A 23209-nucleotide genomic window follows, 5' to 3' on the forward strand; every position below is an offset into this window, starting at 1 on the left:
TGTAAACATTTTTTTCCTTTTTATTGTACTTACATAATTTTTTAAAATTTTACTTTTTAAAAAACTTTTATTTGTTTTTGAGAGAGACAGATCATGAGCGGAGGAGGGACAGAGAGAGAGAGGGAGACACATACTCTGAAACAAACTCCAGGCTCCAAGCTGTCAGCACAGAGCCCAATGCAGGGCTCGAACTCATGAACCATGAGATCATGACCTGAGCCAAAGTCGGATGCTTAACTGACTGAGCCACCCAGGCACCCCTGTACTTACATAATTTATTTTATTATGTAGAAAAGTTAATAAAGTTTCTTATCCATAATAATTTTGCTTTTTACCACTATTATTATTGATGTTCTATAGAATAAGATTTTATTTATGTAAAATGCCCCCAAATTTTTGCCTTTGGCCCTAGCCTTTCCCCATCTAACTGTAAACAAAGGTGAGCCTATATATTTGGAATAATGAGCAGCTGTGGTCCTTGAAGTGTGTAGGGATAATTGTCTTATTCGTTATACAGCTTAATGCCTCTTTTTTCCTTCCTCCCCTAACATGACTAATTTGCATAATGGGACACTGGAGCGGATACTGTGAAGTAGCTAGTGCCTCAGTTAAACAGAACCACTTTGGTCATGTGTTCTTTCTCCCACCTGTAGTGGGACCTCCAATTACTTGGTCTTACTTCTCTTGACTGGCTATTCCTGGGGCCTCCTATCTTGCCTGACCTATATGGTTAACCCATTTCAGTTCTGTCTTATCACCATGCAAGACTTGATGTCTCTTTGATCTATGCTAATCCCCACTCTGCATTCCTCCTGCTTTCAAGGGTCTCTGATTTTGTTCTCTGCTCACCAAATCCTGCAGGATGATGATGCTATTTGTGTAATTATAGCCTGTTAGCAAACCGTGGGGCTTGAGTGGGACTTTTGCCATTCCCCAGGAATTCTTTTACTAATTTCATATTGACCTTCACTCCCAGATAGCACCTATTCCAGCCCTTCACCTCAAATCCTTAATCCCATGTTTATCCCTCAATTCTCTTTTAATGCATGCTTTTGCTTTTCTGAGGTCTGTTCTTTCGAATGTGAAGATTTATAGCTATTCTGTCCCCAAATTCTTATAGCTCTACTTTAGTCTTTTCATATTTTTTACTTTGAGGTTGAAGAAAGAGCTATGCTTTTTTCCCTCTATAAAGGTAACTTCCACCTGCAGCCTCGATCCCACCTCATTCTACTCTTGACAGAGGGAGAGGGGGAAAGATGTCATCCTGAGAGAAGAAAAGAAAAGAAAGGGAGGGAATAGAAGAAGGGAAAAGGGGGGTAAGGAGATAGTGGAGAGGGAAGAGGGAGGAGGGGAAAGAAGAGGTTAGGGATGGCACTCAGGTGAGAAAAGGGAGAAGCAAATGGGACAGGGAATGAGTGTAGAATAAGCAGGATCATTTATTTTTCATCTGCAGAGTGAGGGATGGGCTTCATGATCCTTCAGGTGATGTGTAGCCATACACACCTCATCACTCTATTCCTTCTGAGCCCCTCATCCCCCTATTCCCTGTATTTTCTGAGCTCCCACCCCACCCCCACCCCCATGCCTTTTTCTGTGTCTTTACTTAGAACTATCCCCTCCCCTGCCCTCTGACACAACATCCCCATCCCCTATAGACATTCTTGATCCATTCTGTGTCCTTGAAGGGCCCATACCGTTTGGCATATATTTCACTTCTAGCCCTCATTAGTGTCATATTCTGTAAGGGTATTTTCTTACAGCCTGTCTCCTTCTCTAGGAAGGAAATTTCCTAGACACAGTCACCTTATTTCATTCATCCCTGCTCCACCTACATTCTATAGCACAGCACCTTATATGGTAGGTTCTCAGTAAATGTGTATTGGATCAAATGTATTAGTTGACTCTATTGTCCCATCTAGTGCAGGGGCCTTTTTTTTTTTTTTTTTTTAACAATTTTCTTTCTCTTTCTCTCCATTCATTCATTCATTCATTCATTCACTCTTGAGTAGTTGTTATGTGCCAGGTACTGTTCACCACCTTGGGATACTGTAGTAAACATAAAAGTTGAAATCCCTATAAATATTAAATAAATTCACAAAAATTTCAGATGACAATAAATGCTGTGAAAAAAAATAAAGGGTTTACAGAAGAATGCCAAGTGTCAACAGACAAATGTGGAGTGAGCACTAATATTGGAAAGCCAGCGTTTTGCAACCACCCTAGTAAAGATTAGCTCAGGCAAGAATCCTCAGTGAATGCTAAATGTAGAAGGAAGTTTTAATGAGGAGAAGGATATTTGCGTGGTCTTAAAGTATCTCCTCATAGATTGGTTCATTAGTTGAAAGGGAAAACAAAAGCTAGTACATTGATTGGGCAGTCAAAATTAATATTACCATAGGGGGCAGATAAACGCTGTGTGCTATCCAGGTAGGATATCTGAGCAGGACACAACATTTCCATGTAGTATTCTACCCAAGAGTGCATAACCTGAATGTAATCATGGATAAATACCACACGAACCTAAAACACAGGGGAAGAGGTTAACAGTTGTGAATCTGGGTAAGTGATATATGAGCTTTCTTTCTTTATACTATTCTTGCAGTTTTGCTCCAAGTTTTATATTATTTCCAAATAAAAACAAAACATTTTTTAAAGGTATTGCTTTATTTATTTAAAAAATAACATCGATAGCGATTTGCACTTCTAGTGTCAATTAAAAAGTCATAAAGCAGGGTCATGAATGAAGAGAACAAGGTGAGTGGTTTGCTGCTTTAAAACATTTGGTTGGAAAAGTTTCTTTTGAAAGAGTCGCATTTGCAGAGAATGAACCGAAGGAGGAAATCTTGCAACCCCCTGGGGAGGAGTATTCCATCTAGAAGGATTAGGAAGAATGAAGGTTTGGAGGTGGGAATGAGCTTGATGTGTCAGTATATCTTGCGTAAAGTTATGCTGGGACAGAACCCAGTCATCACTAAGTATAGTAGATCCGTTTCTTACCCAGCAAGAAGGCCAGCGTGGCTGGAGGGGAGTGTGCAAGGGGGGCAGTGATAGGAAATGGGAAACGAAATGTAGGCAGATCACATGGAGCCCTGTAAGTCTCTGGGAAGGAATTTGGATTTTATTCTGAGTATGATGAGATTCCTGTGGAAGGTTTGAGCAGGAGAATGGCAAATTCTAATTTACATTTTTAAATAGATCACCCTGGCAGCTAGCTGGAAAACACACTATAGGAAGACAGTACTGGGAACAGGGAGACCAACCGGAAGACTTGCGGTAATCAAGATGAGAGATGGTAGTGGCACGGGCCCCGGTGGGGGTGTCGCAGTGGTCACGTTCCGGCTCTATATATTGATGGTGTACCTGATAGAATTACTGAAGAATGAGTTCATTTCAAAAATTATTTATTAAAGTGGATCAGATGTGTAGTGTAGTAGATAGCACAGGCAAGGATAATTACTCCTAAGTTTCCAAAAGTTACCGGGTGAATGATGGTGTCATTTACTGGGAAGACTGAGGTGAAAACCAGTCATTCTGCATAGGGCATGTGAAGTTTGAGAAGCCTAATAAATCTCCAAGTGAAGAATCGGGTTGGCAGTTTGTTATTTGAGCTCAGGGAAGAGGTTGGGACTGGGGTTGTAAATCTGAGAGTTGATTGTGTGGACACTATTTAAAGCTGTGGGTATGGAGGAGATGACCTAAGGACTGAGTACAGAAAGGGAAGAGAAGCATCCCAGGTTTAAGATCCCGACACTTTCGAGATTTAAAGAGAAATGAGAGGGAGCCAGCAAAAGGGAAATTAGACCAAACAGATGATCACCCCACAGTATAGGGAACATGCTAGTTTGCTGTACATTTTACAGCTGGAAAGCACTAATTATTCTTTCTGTGTTAACATTCACCTCTCCATAACTTCTCACTATTGGTTCTAGTTTTGTCCTTTTGGGTGTTAGGTCTTTCAGTGGGACAGTGTTTCAAGTTTTTGATGGCAGCAATCATAATCCAAAGTCTGTGTGTTATGTTCCTTTTACTCTTCCTTATATAATATTGTTCCCAAGCTCCTTACTAATTTGACCATACTCCCGTCAGTATATATCTTGTGTAAAGTTTTGCTGGGACAGAACCCAGTCATCACCAAGTATGGTAGATCTGTTTCTTCCCCAAACACACAACAATGAAACCAACATTTGTCAGGTGCTTTACAGATGACAAAGAAGTCTCATGTAGCGTAGCTCTCATTCTCACAGCAAACTTGTGAATATGTACAGATGTTTTTCTTCTTATTGTTGTTACTTTTATTATACAGTTGGGAAAGCAGAGGTTCGGAGAGGTTAACCTCACTTCTCTTAGATTATCTCAATGTTTACAGACGTTATTAAATACTGTTGCTCAATACTGTGGTTTCCAGTGTTCCAATAAAACCGACCAAGAGTTTTTTTCAGTGACTTGATATCAAGCTAAGTTTTCTGCCTTCTGCAGGTGTGCAGTTGATTTTTTAAGCATAACATTTTTCAACCTTAGTATTATCTTGAGAAATTTCTCAACTGTTCTCTCCTGTATACATTTTTGCTCCCCTCTTGTCTATTATCCACTCAAAGCAAGAGTGATCTTTTAAAAATATGAGTCAGATCACATGACTCCCAGCTCAGAAACCTCCAAAGACTTCTTTTTGCATCAGAATAAAGTCCAGACTGCTCACTTTGACCTAAAAGACCCTGCATGATTTGGCCCTTGTCTTACTCTCTGAAATCATATCAAGATCTATTTATGAAGTAAAACTTATTAAATGTAATTACTTGTTTTTTTCTTAGAAAATTTATGCCAATTCATTATGCTGATATCTTTATATATATAAGCATCCCATTAAGGTAGAAATGGACAGATTCTGAAGAAGTGTGAAAATAATTATCAGTACGCCTAATAATAGAAATGGTAACAACCTCTTTTTTTTTCATAAGTTAACCCAGGGTCTAACAAATACATTTACTGATAAGCCCAAGACAAACTGCCTCTGTTAATCATTATGTGAGAGAGTTGATTCCATGTGCTGAGAAAAATTTTAACAAAGTTTTAGCAGAACTGACAAATTTATTCTTAATTTCCTCTATGTAACACTTCAATAAATAACACTTTTTAGTTTTTCCTTTCCTGCTTTTTGCAGGGGAATTCAGCTTGTAATATAAGCAGAGACCGATTTCTTGGATTTGATGAGTAAATTTAGTCAAAATGGTCAGTTATCCAGCACGATTGCCACATACTAATTTAGACCTTAAAAAAAAAAAAAAAAAAAGGTGTGAATGTGTGTGCAGCAGAGAGCAAGGGGAAATGCATATGGCTGGAAATGCTTACGATGGCATCAGCCTCCACACACCAAGTTGTCACCCCACTTCTGTTTCTCTGGTCTACTTCAGAATTACCTTGCCAGGGATGAAAGATCTCATGCAACAGGAAAGTTATCTCTAAGTGTTCGACCTCAGTTTTTAGGGCAGGAAGAGTTAGTGAAAAGTCTGGAAATACAGCCCATGTAAATTGGAAATGTGAGCTGTGTCTCAGGTGCAACATTAATTTTCACAATTCTGTGAAACCTCATTATTTTTTGTTATAAATGTACAAAACAAAACAGGATTACTTCATTATAAGATATGTTCAAACATGTGCATGAAAATACTGTTATTTTCAGCTTCCTTGATAGGCTCCTATCCATCACCAAAGAATGATGATTACAGATAGAAGGCTTTCTTGGGTGTATTTTGTAATTAGTGGTAAATGCAGAGGCCCAAGTTGTGCTGGGATTTCCAGTGGGGGGGGGGGAGGGGGGAGGATGCAGCTGTGAATTATTTTAAGCTAGAATGCTATATACTATGTTTTCAAATACCAGAACAAATTACTCTGTTGTGCAATACATAGAAGTCTTTAAGTGAAATGTCATTGCCAAAAAGGTGCCCTAAAATCTAATTGTTACTCTCGGTTGTACTTGTCAACTGGCACTTTTTAGTGTGAGGAGATTCACACAGTCAGGTTAGGGAGAATGCTGGCTCTTTTTCCCCGTGAATATAATTGCCATAATACTTCCCATATAATGAAGTCAGAAAAAATTATTTAGGTAGAAATGTACTTCTGAGAACCTTGTGATTATTGCCTTTTGTGTCATTCTGCCTACATCAAAACAAATCAGACTTAGGAAGTCATGGAAATACTACGTTGGGTATTTTCTAATCGCTGCATCAGCACGAGCAGTCACTCTCTAGGTTTTCCAGTTTCTTGAAAGAGCTTAGCCTATGTTCATAACACTTTGTAGGAAACAGCACAAAATTAGTTTCTATGTCCCCATGTATTTCTCTTGGTGTCACAAAAGTATATATTATATAAATGAAATATTTGTCTTTGACAGAAAGGCTCGTTCACCAAACTACAATTAATGAATACAAGAATTAGAAATCAAAACTTTGTTTAGTCTGAGGAAAAACAATTCTTTAAACTGTAACCACATGGCTGTTTCTTGTTTGCATCAACTCTGGGTGACTGTTATTGTCTTCTGTGAATTCTCTGGGGCAGGGGCCTGACTTTGTTGAATGAGCCAATTGTTTTCCTTTGTGTTGCCCATCTAGTAAGTTCCCATCTGGTTTGTATCAGACTGTTTTCACAGCCAACAACTGCTGCCTTCTCTATATCCTGACACTTCAGGGCCCCACGCTATCAAAGCACGGCTGCGATGGCCTTGCTGGCAGGGCCTATACAGCTGTGCCTCGCAGCTTGGAGCTATTACCCAGAGTGATGGTAACGTAGAACTTGGACTGGCCCTTATTCCCATTGGTGTCGTGTGTACAGTGAGCAGGAGTCCACCCTTCCCCGCCACCTCCTCCCCCCAAAAACTTACTAGTCAACAGAAAGTCCTTAAAGCTCTAATTTTAGGATCTGGAATGGTGGTGTTTTTATTTTCTAGTGGCTTCCTGGATTTGAAAGCTCATTTTTCATTCTTTCACTCTTTTTCAAAAGGTACCCGGCCTGGCCTTGGGGAAGTAAACTGGTCACCGTGTCACATTTAATTTTTGTTTCCAAATTTAGTTAGGAATGACTAGATATGGCAAAATCTACTATAAAAGCTACACAGATAATACGGTGTCATTTTAGTGATCGTCACAGGCTATAATATGGAGAAGTTTTTTTTTTTTAATTTTTTTTAACGTTTATTTATTTTTGAGACAGAGAGAGACAGAGCATGAACGGGGGAGGGTCAGAGAGAGGGAGACGCAGAATCCGAAACAGGCTCCAGGCTCTGTCTGAGCTGTCAGCACAGAGCCCGACGCGGGGCTCAAACTCACTGACCGCGAGATCATGACCTGAGCCGAAGTTGGCCGCTCAACCGACTGAGCCACCCAGGCGCCCCTGGAGAAGTTTTCATATTTAGGAAGGATCTCCATCTCAGAAAATAGGTGTTCTGTATGCAAACTGTAGAAGCACTTGGGTTCAAAGTGCTTAGTAACTGTTAGGGAGTTACTTTGCCTCCAGTTTTGTTAGCCATCAGATGTCACTTACAAGAATGGGATAACAGTGACCTTTTGTAACAATCTGTGGCCGTGTGTCATTAAAGTTGTACGAGTTATTGTTGAATAAGAGTTGAGTTTTTTTTATTTCTTTAATTTTTTATTTTTTTATAAATGTTATTTATTTATTTTTGAGACAGAGAGAGACAGAGCATGAACGGGGGAGGGGCAGAGAGAGAGGGAGACACAGAATCTGAAACAGGCTCCAGGCTCTGAGCTGTCAGCACAGAGCCCGGTGCGGGGCTTGAACTCACGGACCGCGAGATCATGACCTGAGCCGAAGTCGGACGCTTAACTGACTGAGCCACCCAGGCGCCCCAAGAGTTGTGTTTAAATGTAGCTCTGATGTCACATTGCTTCATAAAGTGTAACAGCAAAACTCTTTTGCACCAAAAAAGAATTAAATGACTTTTACAGAAGGTATTAATGTTTTAGAAATGTTTTCAAGATTAGGTAAAATGATATTAGTTTATGATTTCAAATACATTGAGTAGCTAATTGTTACAGAGCATCAAGTATCCCGTAAGTAGTAAGTCCTGTGGAGTCCAACTACAGTAACAACAACAAAATTCACCTTCCGCTTCTGAATAATTTCAGCTCCCTGGTATTTCAAGGTTTTAAAAAAAGAAACAGAAAGGAATTTGTCTTGGTCATTAGCAGTATGGCCTGTGAGTTAGCAACTATTCACTTGGTGTTAACGGCTGGTAAAATTAGTTATTTGGCTGTTCCAATTGTTGGAAAACAGTTCAGAACTGTGAAGCAATCACCTTTCAATTGCTGAAACTAATCTACTGGGTTTTGTTTTGTTTTGTTTTTTCAATTTCAACAGAAGTATAGTATATACACAGAGAAATACACATATCACGAGTGTACAGCTGAAAGAATTTCCCAAAATGAAGCTCACTTGTGTAATCCATACCCAGCTGGGGGAAACAGAACATTGCCAGCACACCACCCCCCACAGCCCCCTCATGTTGCCTTTGTTACAGCCCCCACTCCTCGAGGATAACCACCGTCCTGTGACTAGTCCTCTTATTTTTCTACTGTAAATAAATGAAATCACACAGAATGTACGGCTTCATTCACGAGGCAAGCCTATTGTAATTTTTAAGATTCTTTTTGTTTTCAAACTATTAGGGCATGCTTTTATAAAGAATTATCTGACAGGAATTTGTTTTAGTAGCTGTGTCACAGGCTATTCAACCAACAGGAAGTGCACTGTAGATAAAATTGTCTACTCTACCTCTCAGTTCTCAACCAAATTTTAATGCTGGAATGTTCCTCTAGACATTCCTGCCCCTAAAAGGTAGGAACTCTGTCATAACACCACACAGCAATACATGCAAGTACTTAAATGGTTTTTAGTGAGCTTTAATAATTAAATGTATGTCATTCAAATAAAGCTTGGTCTGCATTCAGGTAGGTAGGTCATCTATTTTTTAAATTACCAGTCACCTCCTTGGCAGTTGACTATAAGCTTTTACGCTGCCAAGATATGATTTCTAAAATGCTATTATTGGAGAGAATGGTATACATATTAGATAGGCAGCCAATGAGTAACTTAATCTGGCCAGATTATTTGTTTAAAAGGTGTTAATTTCTTTTTATATATTTTTAACTACTCTAATAATGGTCCCTTTTTTCCCCAGTGAACTCAAATTGGTATACAACATCCAGGTATTCTAAACATTATTCATTTTAGATTTCTCCTTATTAGCTTTTGTTTCATATTCTGGATGGCACCCATTTAAAAACTCTTGCTTTGTGGGCTAAAAAATTTATTATTTGATGCCTTCATCTTTATATCCTTAACAGCCATATAGTGCCATGCAGTTTTCTTAAATAATCCATAGAGAATTTATTTAAAATCATAATCTAAAATAATAATGTATAGATTTAAGTATTGCTGTAGTGGTGATTCTTACTAAAGATAGTATTAAAAACCAAAAGATAAACTTTCAAGCCAATAATAAAAAAATTGTAAATACAAGAGTACAAACATTGTAAAGCCCGGGTTGCTATCCTTTTAAATACCACCTTGTGAAATACAATAACACGAAATGAAAAGAAAGAAAAGAAATATAACAATGTGGCCTCCTTTCAAGTGGGCACCATGTAGCTACAAGATTTTGAGTGCCCATTTAGATAAAAAGCTGAAGTATTGAACTAAGGTGAGTGTTTGGGAGAAGCATAGTATACAAGTGCTACCGTAGCCTAGTAACCAGTGTGTGTCCTCATTTAAAGCTTTTTCAGCAGTGTCCCTGCTTTCCCAGCCTTGGGTTCCATTTCAGATTACTTGTTTTGATGTCATGATATCTTTAAACATTTAGATAAAGGTTAACACATTTGTCTTTTGCAGTAAAGGAAAAAGGATAAATTATATGCTTAGGTTATTTGTGACTCAATTTTTTATTTAGCTTTATCCACTGCTAAGTTCCATAGAAATTTGTAGATCAAATATTTGGAAAATTTCCCTTCTCAGCCTTTGACTTAAATACCAATGAGTGTTATGTTTCTTCACTTTTGAGCAGTAGGATGAGGAAGTGTAAGAGACAACAAGTTTGGGAAGCGGTTTTAAATCACGTTGGCCAGAGTATACAGTGTGTTTGAATCCTTACCTGCAAAGCACAATACTCACCTTTTCAGTGAACCCCCTCACCCAGCAAGTGTGAATTATGAGGTAGCTACTTGTTAAAGGGACAGATGACAATAGATGACTCTGATACTGAGTTAGTGGCTTTTTTATTTTATTTTATTTTATTTTATTTTATTTTATTTTATTTTATTTTATTTTTTTACTGTTAGGAGAAATTATTATAGAAATCAAGACTGTCTCCCACTTTGGGCAGAGTTTTGTTTACATTTATAATATCAACCACACATAGTAGGTACCATCTGTGTATACTTCCTGTATGTGAGGTACTCTGCTAAGAGCCATCATCAACCCGGCTAGGTAGATCATATTATTCTCATTTTGTATTTGAGGAACCTGAGGCTCGGAGACTTGACGTATTTTGCCCTAGAACACATAGCTAATATATGACAGAACTGGGAATCAAATGCAGTCCAACTCTGAAAGCAAAGGCTGTGCTCTTAAATCTTAAAACATTATACTATGTTTCCTTCCTTGGTAATTTTCTTAAAAGTAGAAGAGAGAATTTCTGATTGTTCTGACAGGTCTCAGTATCTGAAGACATAGCCTAGTAGAAGAGTATGAAAAAGTTGGGAGGTGATGAAAGAACTGTTTTGCTTTGGGCTCAGTCCCTCTTACTAATATGTCACCTTGATTTGTCAGTTAATCTTTCTGAATCTTAATTACCATCTTAGCAAGGATAAGATGATCTCGGGGATCCCTTGCAGCTCTACTGCTGTAATATATGAGCAGCAAAGTTGCTTTTTCTTTAACAAAAATCTCCCTGTCCCAAACTATTTCGAAATAATCACAAGCCACAAAATAATAAAAGTACCATTTGTTGAGTAACAAATGTCGTCACTGCTCTGTTATTTACATATATAATCTGTGTTAATGATCATAAGAAACCCATGAGACAGAAGAAGAAATTGAAGCACAAAATGGTAATATCCCACCAAGTGGTGGTATTTCTCCCAGGGGTCACAGCTAGCCCCCATTGGTACGGTGATTTGCATTCAGGCAGTTTAGCTTCCAGGTTTGTGCTCTTACCTACTGGCTTACAGCTGACTCTCGAATATCATGTCTGCTTGTCAATTACTTGCAACTTTTTTTTTTTTATCTTTCATACTACAGTGTAGACTGAATAGAATAAAATGGGCGTTTTTTTTTTTTTTTTTCCAGAAAATGACTTCTAAAAGATCACAGAGTAGTATATCCATGTGATATAAAGGTTTCAGAAACATTGGTTGGCTGGCTATTTCTTGAACAACTATACATAAAGGACTGAATTAGGCATCTTAGGGAAAATAAGGAAGAATAATGGAGGGAAACCATTTATTTTTTCTTTTCTTTTATGAAAATCCCAGCATTGCAGTAAATCACTTCAGCCTATGAAATGACTTACTGAAGGCACATCTTAAAATAATAACAGATTTAGCATATTATTTCCATTTGGATGTTTTTACTAATGCTGCTTTGTTGGATATAAAGAAATGACTTAAGTATGCTTTGGTTTGGAGTAATGAAATAGTTATTCTTTTTTGAGTTAAAATTCATTGTTTTAATAAAGCAGAAATAAGCTGTTGTTTTTGTAAGTTTCAGGAAAATGTTTTTGTTAAGCAAAGAATCTGAATATTAGAAAACATGCTCCTTTTTATTGCAAAGACTATGCAGTGTATAAAATTCACATTTAGGTTGTTAAGAATTCCGAGGTGTTTCATTGCAGCGGCAAGTCCCATTGAGGGAGAACACCTCCTTTGGAGGGTGGACCTATCAGAATGGAAGGGAGGCCTTGTTAGAAAAAGCCCCAAAAGCGATTCAGATTTTCCCTTCTCCCTACCCCAATCCTGTTGAAAATTGCTGTTTAGAAGAGGTTTCACAGCTCCTTTCTCCAAAGCCAGCCAGGTACAATATATAGCACTTTCTTAAAGAGAATAAAAAAAGAAGGCACTAGAACAAGAAGAGGCAAAGAGAAGTTACCAAGAATAGAAGAAGAATTCGAGTTACAGAATGGAAACATTAACAGCTAGAAGTGGTATGATGTTAACAGGCAGAGAGCTCAATTAATTGTTAGTCTTTAAAATCCCTTATACTTGAGGTAGAACAGGAGCATTAATTGGAAGATTTGCTCACTACTGTCAACTCTGTAGTTTTGTCTTTATGGTTAAAGAGGATTAAGACTGTCTTACTCTTCCTTGTGGTTTTTACAACACCTCCTATAATAATGATGGACACATAAAAAAAAATGTTAATGGAATCCTAGCTAGACCTACGGTAGATTTCCTTTTTCTTTTCTTAGTTTCTACCCAGCTCTGTTTGGTATAAAAGGGGATGACGTTGCTTATTTCTTACTATAACACAATAGAGAAGTTTAAATTCTGGGCCTTGAAGCAATCACTTCAGAGCAGGCTGCCACTTAATTTTACTTGCTACAAAAAAAAAAGTGGTTCTTCAACAGAAGGGGCCTCTGAGGTGGGACTGATTGGTACCATTGTGGCCACCTTTGTACTATAGGTGCTGGGTAGAATCAGAAAGGTAGCTGTAAAGGGGCCAAGCAGTAACCTCTCCCTCTTTCTCAGAAACTTAGAGGCAGAGTAGGAAGTGAAAATAGACAGTGTTTATATAGTAACATCATAATAAGCACCTTTAATACATGTAAAGATTATTTTAAAACAACATCAGAGTTGGATGTTTAATTTTGGTCTATTTGCAGATTGTCAATATAACAGATAACTTGTATTTGCCCACAATCTTACCTTCATAAAACTATATTTTCTTCTTTGGGGCACCTGGGTGGCTCAGTCGGTTAAGCGTTCGACTTCAGCTCAGGTCACGATCTCGCGGTCTGCGAGTTCGAGCCCCACGTTGGGCTCTGGGCTGATGGCTCAGAGCCTGGAGCCTGCTTCCGATTCTGTGTTTCCCTCTCTCTCTGCCCCTCCCCCGTTCATGCTGTGTCTCTCTCTGTCTCAAAAATAAATAAACGTTAAAAAAAATATTAAAAAAAACCTATATTTTCTTCTAAAACCATTCTTTGTAAGCTTTTTTTCTTCATTCATCTGTATTACATTTAATTTTTTGACATACTTAATTTTTAGATTTCCAACAGGATGATTACAATAGCTAACATGAATGTTTGTCACCAGTGAGAATCTATTGCTTGCTTTAATCAATGATGCATTGCTTAAAATAATGTTCATTTAAATATCTTTTTCCAAATCCACTGAAATTTTTGTGAAGTAAAGGAAACTTGAGAGATGCTGATTTTTAGAGAAAACCAGAAAATACTGATTATACCATCTTTCAATTTTTTCCAAATCATTCTGCCCTAAAGATCTGTTTGAAATAACGAATATTGATAGTTATTGATTGACTGTGTTGCAGAGCACAGGTTCACAGCATGCCATTAACACGGGCACAAGCCCTTGGTGCCCAGGGTGCCTTGTGGGCTAGAGAACCACATGTGCTACAGGTTTCTTTCTTCAGTTATTTAAGTTGACTTCATAATTCCCTAGCCATAGTTTTTCCCCAGCCTACTTCATTTTGATATTAAAATTCGGCTTTGGTGTACCAGTGTACTGCTCTTCTCTGTTCTCTGACAACATTACTGGCTGCTTCACATAGATTGTGTTGGGCAGGATGCCCCAGACTGGCCCAGGTGAGGGAGATTCTAAACTTCTTTTTGTAACCATTAAATCCCTAAGTAAGAGAATCTGCAAAAACTTTTAACCTTGGAAGAAATGGTCCATGAGTTTCTCTTAGTTAATACAAATTGCAAATTCTCTAGTGATTCTTTGTTTCCCCCTTTCCCTCGTTTTTGATGCATAAAGATAATAATCCATTAGGTAAAGTGGGTTTTTTTTGATTGGTAATGATTAAAATTCAGCTGTTTAACTTCCTTTTTTATATTAAGGCCATTAGATCAGGCTTCTATTTACCTGGTTTTATGAGAGTAACTGTGGGAGTGCATGTAGTTTGTGTTCTTTTTAGTGAAGAGGAAGGAATCATAGTTATTTCTAGGCCTAATGGATTTTCTTATGAAAAAAATTTCAATGTAGCTTCATCAGGTGATATGGATCGGACACAAATTGAGCCCAATCTGTACCTCGCATCTGTATTTACAGGTAAGATTTTTACATTAAAAGTTGTTGAACTTGGAGCTCTTCAGATTTTCCATTTTCTTATGCTTTCTTTCACAATAATCAGCACAGTTGAGATACTAATTACACCTTTTTAGATTCTTCTCAAATATCTGTAAACTCACCCCCGGTAATAGAACTCCCTGTGCTAAACTCAACCCTGCAAAAAGCATAAGTTAAGGGACAGAAAAAAATGTTTCATTTCCCTTTGGAAAGTTTATAAAATGTTGAATTAAAAGGCTGCAGGTGTGGTATCCAGAGCACTAAGGATAGTACTCAAGATAATTCCATCTGGGGGAGGTTATTTGTTGGGACAGGACAGTGTTTAAACTTTGAAGTCAGTTTTAAACAAAGTGAAGCAGCTGGAACCTGGCATAAGAAGAAACAAACCTTTCACATTAACTATTGCTTTTTAGAGGAAAAAGAATTGGAGTTGTTTTTACAGGTGCCAATACATTTATTCTTCCTATAGGAACTGCTTTATCTGTATCCTAAATTATACATTTCAAAATAAGCATTTGTCAATTCATTTTAAAAACAGAAGCAATAGTAAGTGTAAAACATGCAATAGGATTTCTATGTCTAGAACAGATTTTGGAAGGAGACGAGGGCAGCATTTTAAATCACCCTTTTAAACATGAAAGTAAGACAAGAAGTGTTGAACAGGGACTAATTCTGGAAAGCACAGGTAAATAAAATATCACATACTGTACTTCACATCAAATGACCAGGCACCTTCTTCATATAGACTCATAGTATTTGTTCTCAAGCACCGAAGCTATGGTGCTGCAAAATCTGTAGAGTCTGGGTAAGTATGTGAGGAGAATTGAATACAGCAGGATAGTTTAGCAGCTGCTTAAACAAGGAATTAAAGGGAGAGTAGATGAGCCCAGGGTGGACAGGAAAAATGCTTCAAGAGCTCAATAAAATACAGCTGAAATACTGTAACATTTTCACAGACAGCTGGGAAGCAACTGCATTGCTGGAACTCAGGGCTGATTTTAAAGACAGGATCTGGTCGCTGCGAATGTAAGCAAGCTGTTAAGGAGAAACCACAGACTGCTGAGGTGGAAGCCGATCAGTTTGGTTCAGCAATCATTGCAAGGCCCGCTGTGTGCTTACCATTATGCTAAAGCTTTGTAGAATGCAGAGGTAAATAAGACAAAGTCACTGTCCTGCTGAAGCACATGTTCAACAGGAACAGACCCACAAGCAAATAACGATTGAGATGATAAGGCCACAGATACTTACTGTGTACCTACTGTCCTAGTCAGACAGCAAAGACTAGAAGTCCCAGTCCATGCTCTTAAGGGGTATATTACTCAGAGCAAGTGACAGACTCATAAATAATTACAGTGCAGTTTGGTAAGTGCAAATTACCAAATTATCTTCAGAGAGAATAAGGCATCCACAATTAACAGGACAGGAATTCCTGTATTTCACCACTAGTGCTGGAAAAACAGCTCAAAGAATGTGATTCACTTGCACATGGGGCTGGAATATCCTTTAAGTCGGTGGTTCTTAAATATTTGCGGGGCACTGAAAGCTATGACCATCTGTTTCCCTCCCAGACTGTACTTGTGTGAAAATAACTTCATAATTTTTCAGGGCATTCGCAGATCCTGGTCATTCATCCATGCTTAAGATCCTTTATGTACATGGATTAAAGACGATTACATTTGTTTCCTTTTTAATTTTACTTTTAAATTTGTAGTTTATAAGAAACCAATCTTTGTTTTCATGTAGAAAAACCCAAATCCAAACAATTTAAAGTCATTCAGCTATCTATTCATCATATCACAGAAGAATGCCACAGATTCGTATATATCACTTGTGCCTTGTGTGTTACTTAATCTGAATGAAGAGTTTGAGATCTATACTCTTCTTCTATAAAGCTGTTAAAGAAACTTTTCCTTCTTTCTCTGCTTGTTTCATGTGTTAGGAGAGAATGCTTTGTTTGGATTCCTCTCAGTATGCAAGTGACACAGATAGAATAATGGATTACCAAATGTTTGAAGATTAGAGTCAGAATCTGAAACCTGGTGATGAAATGCATTATCTAAACCCAAAAAGCTTTTACAGCATTAGGCATGTTTTTTAGAAATATAACATACAACATATAGGCAAAAATTTCTTTTGCACATAAAACACAACTTCATAGGCAAAATCTTAAGTGGGCATTATAAATTCTGTATTATTGGGGCGCCTGGGTGGCTCAGTCAGTTGAGCGTCTGACTCTTGATTTCAGCTCAGGTCACGATCTCAACGGTTCATGAGTTCGAACTCTGCATCTGGATCTGCGCTAACAGTGCAGAGCCTATTTGGGATTCTCTCTCTCTCTCTCTCTCTCTCTCTCTCTCTCTCTCTGTTCTTCCCCCACTTGTGCTCACACACACACTCTCTCTCTCAAAATAAATAAATAACTTTTAAAAATCCTGTATTGTTACTTGTATTACTTAGAATAAATTAGTTTTAACTTTTCTGTTCCTTAGTCTTAGAAATCCAATATCAAACAAAATTTCTTTATGAATTTTAAATATTATTAAAGCAAAAATAATTGAATTTCAAACATCTAAAAGATATATTAAAATATGTCTTAGGAAGCTTCAAATACACCGTCTGACTCAATGGTATCCCAGCTTAAATGTATGCCAAGTTAAATGACGTACATGGAATCAAGGAGTAGTCTCTTTAAAAAAAAAACTCTGAAAACAGCTGTTGAAACAATTACATCATAGAGTAACGACATGACTGTGGAAATTTTTAAAGTCAAACTTTAAAAGCATCAAACTACATTTAATATAGGTAGAAAATTTATGTTTGATTTAATGATGATTTATTAAGATATGATGTCTTTTTTCTTTTAAAAAAAATTAAATTCTGTGAGGACCATAACTGGATATGAAGGTTACTGCTTTTGCCTGGTAACAGTTATCAAAGCGATTTTTAAAAATGCTCCCCGTCTAAAAGTTCTCTTTTAAAGTTCAAAATGACTGTTTAACCTGTGTAAATGAACACTTCAAAAAGTCTTTCCAAAATGCACATTTACAAACACTTTAGATAAAATGGTGCATTTTATTGACTCAACTCATTGACTAACACACAATTACTAGAGTTGAAATGGCATAACTATTTGGAGGTCTTCTGGAGCTATGGGGTTTTTTTCTTAGTGCATTTCACTGAAACATTTGTAATCCCCTCTAAAGCAGATTGCCTTTTTCAGTCCATCCTGAGGGCCACTGCCTCTTAGGATAGTTGTTTTCAGTTATGTAAAAGTAAGAGCTAATCCATTTTGAGTGCTTTCTATGTGCCAGCACTGTACAGAACACCACGTGTGCATTATCTCATTTAATCCTCATAAACCCCCCACTCCTGAAGAAGGTACTCTTATCTTTAAAAGATGAGGAAACTAGGGTTTGCAGAAGTTACATAACTTTCCCAGAGTCTGTTATCACTCACTACCCCTCTTAGCCATCACCTATTTTTCTTTATAGCACTTACCACCTCCTGACATGTTCTATGTTTATTTCCTTACTTGTTTGTCATTTGCCCTACACTCAGCTGGAAGGTGGTGGCAGTGAGATCGGAGCTTTTGTTTTCTTCACTGCTGAAATCTCTAGAATCTGGAATGGTGCCTGGCACATAGTCAGTGCTCAGTCAATATTTGTTGACTGGATAGATGGATGAGCCCAGCTCTGCCCTATTCCAGAAGCCTCACACTGACAATTTGGATGGGACAGTTCCCAAGTGACTGGACAGTAGATCTCATTTGGGCCCCAGACTTGACCTATCATAAAGGGACTTGAAAGCTTGAAATGTCATCACTGCTCCTCTCCTTGCCTGCCCCTCCCATTGCATATTACATCAATGGGATTTATTTTAACCACCTTTAAAAGTTATATATTTTGGGCAATGAAGATACTTGATACAGGACAAAAAGCAATGAGTTACCTCAGCGCTGCCAGTTATGAATTAATTAGATGAATTATAGTAGACTTTTTTTTTTTTTTTGAAAACCATCTGTTACTTTGTGTGACTCTTCATTCTTGGGTCTCTTTCTACTTATCTCTCTGACATTCCCTTTTGTTTTTCTTTATTTTCTCTTTCACCTTTCTTTGTCCTTCCTTATAGTTTTGTCTTCATTTCCCTTCTCTATTTTCTCTCCTAGGTGATTACTGTTCTCATTACTCTAGTTATTTTTTCTATATAGATGACTGCTAATTCTGTCTCTAAAACTGCCTTACAGTCTTTGGCACCTTTGATTCCAGTTGCCTGCTGGAAAAGTGCATTCACACATCTTATAGGCATCCACACTCATCAGGTATATAACTAATCCCAGTATCTCCACACCTCTGTATACCACCGTAGCCTCAAGCTTGTTTGTGTTCTTCTTACTGCCTGCCTTAGTCAACTAACCCTGTAATTGCAGAGCCATACTCAATTCTTTATTAGTTCTGAGTCTCTCTCCAAAATACCTCTTTCCAATTGGGGAGGGGAAGGAAAAAAAAAAAAAAAAAAAAGAGGTTAGAGTGGGAGAGAGCCAAAGCATTAGAGACTGTTAAAAACTGAGAACAAACTGAGGGTTGATGGGGGGTGGGAGGGAGGGCAGGGTGGGTGATGGGTATTGAGGAGGGCACCTTTTGGGATGAGCACTGGGTGTTGTATGGAAACCAATTTGACAGTAAATTTCATATATTAAAAAATAAAAATAAAAAATAAATAAATAAATAAATAAAAAAAATAAAAAAAAAAACAAAAAAATAAAAAACAAAATACCTCTTTCCACTGGCAAGTATCAGTTTTTACATGGACCATTTCCATAGATCTCTCTCCTCCCTCATTTTCCACGCAGCTGTTGGAATTCTTCTAAACTGCATCTGGTCATCTTACTTCTCTGTTCAGAATCTTTTGTGACTCATCATCATTTACAGAACTTGACCCTGACCTTCCTTTACCGCCTTTCTCTCTCACCATTCCTCCAATCCCATCAATACTTGGACAGCAGAACAGAGTTCCTTTAACATGCTGACTTTACATGGATTTAATTTTGTTCTCTTTTCCTTTTTCTTTTAAATCCTACTTCAACTGCTACTTCGACTTCATTTAAACTAAGTATCACTATACATGTCTGTCGCCACTCCTAGGTTGTGAGCTTCTTGAGGATGAGGACTGTTTCTTTTTCATCTGTGAATCTCTCAGCACCATCTCAGCTCCATACATACAATAGTCTAGTAGAGATGTTTAGCTAGTGAGAGTATGGTTTGAAAAAACCCACTTTAATGTCTCTGGGCGTCAGTCGCCTTGTGTGTCTCTCAGAATTGCTGTCAGGATGAGAGAAGATGATGGGAACAAGATCTTTGTAAAATTTTGAATTGCTGTGTAAATATGAGGCATTAACTACGAAAAATAGCATAACTTTGTAGTGGCTGCAAATTTATTTTATTTTATTTTATTTTTTTTAATTTTTTTATTTTTGGGACAGAGAGAGACAGAGCATGAACTGGGGAGGGGCAGAGAGAGAGGGAGACACAGAATCGGAAACAGGCTCCAGGCTCCGAGCCATCAGCCCAGAGCCTGATGCGGGGCTCGAACTCACAGACCGCGAGATCGTGACCTGGCTGAAGTCGGACGCCTAACCAACTGCGCCACCCAGGCGCCCCTGTAGTGGCTGCAAATTTAATATGTTCTCTGAGACTTGTAAATTTCTTCAAGATCCGAAAAAAAAAATAGTTATAGCTCTTGTTACATCATTGAGCAATTTAATCAGTAATTTACTGCACATAATAGAAAATAAAGGTACATATAAAGCAGTTTTGTGACATCAGATAACAGAGAAAAGAAGAATATCTGGTATCAGTGTGGTTTTTGACAGGTATGCAAGTAACTAAAGGAATGGATTTTTTCTAATTGGGGGAAGATAACATTGAACATTGGGCTGAAAATTAATTTTGCTTTTGGCTTTAGTTATGCTCTATGTTAGTTTTTACTTTATTGAGGAAGTAAGCTCTGATTTTAGATACTTCTCTTGGTTTTGTGCACACTGAATGTGGAGGCCGACACTGGGCTCAATCCCATAACCTTGGGATCATGACCTGAGCCAAAACCAAGAGTCAGACGATCAACCGATTGAGCCACCCAGGTGCCCCTTTTGATCTTTTTCAAAAGCGGTTCTTATTGTGTCTTAATTTTAGTTTTTATCATATCCCGACAAAGCTAAATTTCAAAAAGTCTTTTCTTATGTAAAAATTTATTCTATTTAAGTTGACATCAAAATTGTTTTCTTCTTAAAAGATTATACTATGGTATTACAGTTTATGATGTTGCTATAATGATGCCAAGTCTTATTACCTTACCCTCTTTTATTAAAAAAAAAATGAATTCGACACAAGTAACAAAAAGGAATGGCATAATATTGAAAGCCTTTATAAGACTTCCTAAAATGAAAGGAATTTGGCTTTTACAAGTATTCCAATTTTCTTGGACAGCTGTGATTGAGTCATCATTGAAATCTCCAGAACTCTACTTTTACTGTGGTCCCTATAAAAATGTAACAGAGAATCCACTTTACTACTGTGAAAACTATGTGAAAAATATAAAGGAGCTTTAGAAAAATGACTACGACTCTTGGCTCACAGATTTCTCTAAGATTGTTAAAGATAATTTGTTTTTAAGACACTTATTATTCTTAGGTATATATGGTAAGGCCATAAAATTTGAAACAAGGATCTTTGTGGTCTTAAATAATACCAAGTTGGCATTCTTCATATTCTTAGGCAGTGTGCTTTAAACGTAAAGAAGCGAATTAGGGTATAGGCAGATAGACGACATTTACAGTCAAATCTGGATTGTTTTTTTTTTTTAACATACTAATGAATTCTTCATCCCCGACTGGGTCTCCTCTGCCACCAGCTAGCTTCTATATTGCCTCCCACTAGTCTCAATCCACGGAGTGGAAGCTTTCTTCTGTATTTGGCTAAATGTAGAGATAATGAAGAAAAGTCTGTTTTACAGGGAAAAATGCTTTCCAAAGTCAAATGTCAATGATATTTGAATGATCACTTTATTATTTCTTCTTTTGACGTTGCTTTCCTTCTATCAGTTCTGTTAGCTAATAGCACAGCACTCTTAGACACTCAGAAATGAGCATTAATGACATGAGTTGAGTGTCCATTTTTTAGGAGTAGGAAAAAGAGTGAAGTGCCTTGGAAACCTTTGACTTCAGATGGTTTTCAGATGGTTCACGTCATGGCTTTAAAAAAAAAATCACGTTCTTTTTGTAACTTTAATAGCAAACCCTTATTTTAGGGCTGTTCCAGTGTGTTTTTGAATTGGGCTTCGCGGTTTACTTGATGGTAATAGTAGTGATAGTACTATATTAAATAGAACCATCCAGTGGTGCTGGTAACTCTTAGTTTTTGAGCACTCACTAAGTGCCGAGCTCTGTTGTCAAGCTCTTTACTGAGACTATTCTATCCTCATTACACGCTGCAAGGTCGGTACTATTAACATAGGAGAACTGAAATTCTGAGTGCTGAAACATTTTGCCAAGGTTACTCAGTCAGTAAGAGGGTAGGTCTAGGCTCTCACCCTACTTGGTCTTGCCTGGTATCTGTCATGTGTACCACAACTTTTGGCATTTGGGTACCGTCTTAGTCCACTCTGGCTGCCATAACAAAACACTACCAACCAGGTGGCTTATAAACAACAGAAATTTTGTTTCTCACAGTTCTGGAGGCCAGGGGTCCAAAATCAAGTCACCTCTTCCTGGTTCATAGTGATTGCCTTCTCATGGTGGAAGGGGCTAACAGGCTCTCTTTTATAAATCCCATTTGTGAGGGCTGCACCCTCATGACCTAAGTACCTCCCAAGCCCCCACCTCCTAATACTATGAGTATAGTGTAGTCACGTCAGGCATTAAAATTTCACCATATGAATGTTGCGGGGGAGGGCATAAAAGTTGAGATTATAACATACTTTTAAAATGTTGTCTATAATTGTCTAGGGGTGGGAGCGGAAAGAAGGAAGGTGTGGTTCATTTCAGACAAGTTCTGATCTCTTTGAGAAAAGAAATGACCTCATATGCAATCCTTGTTTTGATCCCCCCGTATTATTTAAGAAAGTTTAAAACACATAAATGCTCAGGACATGCTTATTTAGCTGAACGAGTTTCTCCTTTTTTTATAGGTGGTAAAACAGTCCCACTTTTCACTTCACAGACGTCACCTGCCAAGATGTCTGTGACGCTGCCCTCGGTGAAGCCGGAGGACTGCTCTCAGTCTCTGAGCGTTAGCAACGTCCAGGGGGACACGGAGTCCTCAGGAGCAGATACCTTCTGAAAGGGAAGTGAGAACCAGCACAATACTTGTGCCACTGGTTTTGAAGTCATTTTTCTCTGGCGTAAAACCATGTCTCCGACTATTTTGGTTTTTGAGCATATTCTGAAAAATGATTTCTAATTTTTTGTTAAAGTAAAAAGCATAATTTGGGTACTTCGGTAAAATTTTTAAATAAAGTAATTTAAAATATGAATCATTGTGAGTCTGAGTTATTTCTTAGAATCCTGAGGCAGCATGGAATAGTGGAGAGAGCATGTTTGACATCTAAGAATTTATTCTGTGGGTATAATTATCTCCAATTATGAAATGATGTTACTCAAGGCTGTTCATACCAATTTTTTAATAACCAAAAATAATTGGCAGCAATCTAATGCCTATCAATAAGAGTCTAACTAAAAAAGTGATGGCAAATCTATACAATGGAATACTATGTAGTACAAAAAAGAATCGTAAAATGTTTATGTGTCGATGTGGAATTGTCTCTGAGAAATATTGTTAAAATGAAAAAAAACCGTGTCGTTCAAAATGGGGTGGGGAAGAATCCAAATAGATGGTGTGTACACA

General features: G+C 37.7%; 1 protein-coding gene across 7 annotated transcripts in view; it reads left to right on the forward strand.

Moving 5' to 3' along the window:
• Window positions 1-22821, forward strand: part of KIAA0586 (KIAA0586 ortholog) — a 112455-nt gene extending 89634 nt beyond the window's left edge. For 5 of the 7 annotated variants that reach the window (XM_015543416.2, XM_007095234.3, XM_007095235.3 and 2 more), the window contains 2 exons: window positions 14229-14294; window positions 22494-22821. In XM_015543416.2, coding sequence (XP_015398902.2) covers window positions 14229-14294; window positions 22494-22645 — 218 coding nt within the window. In that variant the 3' untranslated portion in view covers window positions 22646-22821. The remainder of the gene's footprint in view (window positions 1-14228; window positions 14295-22493) is intronic. The other 2 variants (XM_015543414.2, XM_042989792.1) reach the window with 1 other exon arrangement.
• Window positions 22822-23209: the final 388 nt, after the last annotated feature.

Source organism: Panthera tigris, chromosome B3 (genome assembly GCF_018350195.1).
Source record: "Panthera tigris isolate Pti1 chromosome B3, P.tigris_Pti1_mat1.1, whole genome shotgun sequence".
Lineage (NCBI taxonomy): Eukaryota > Metazoa > Chordata > Mammalia > Carnivora > Felidae > Panthera > Panthera tigris.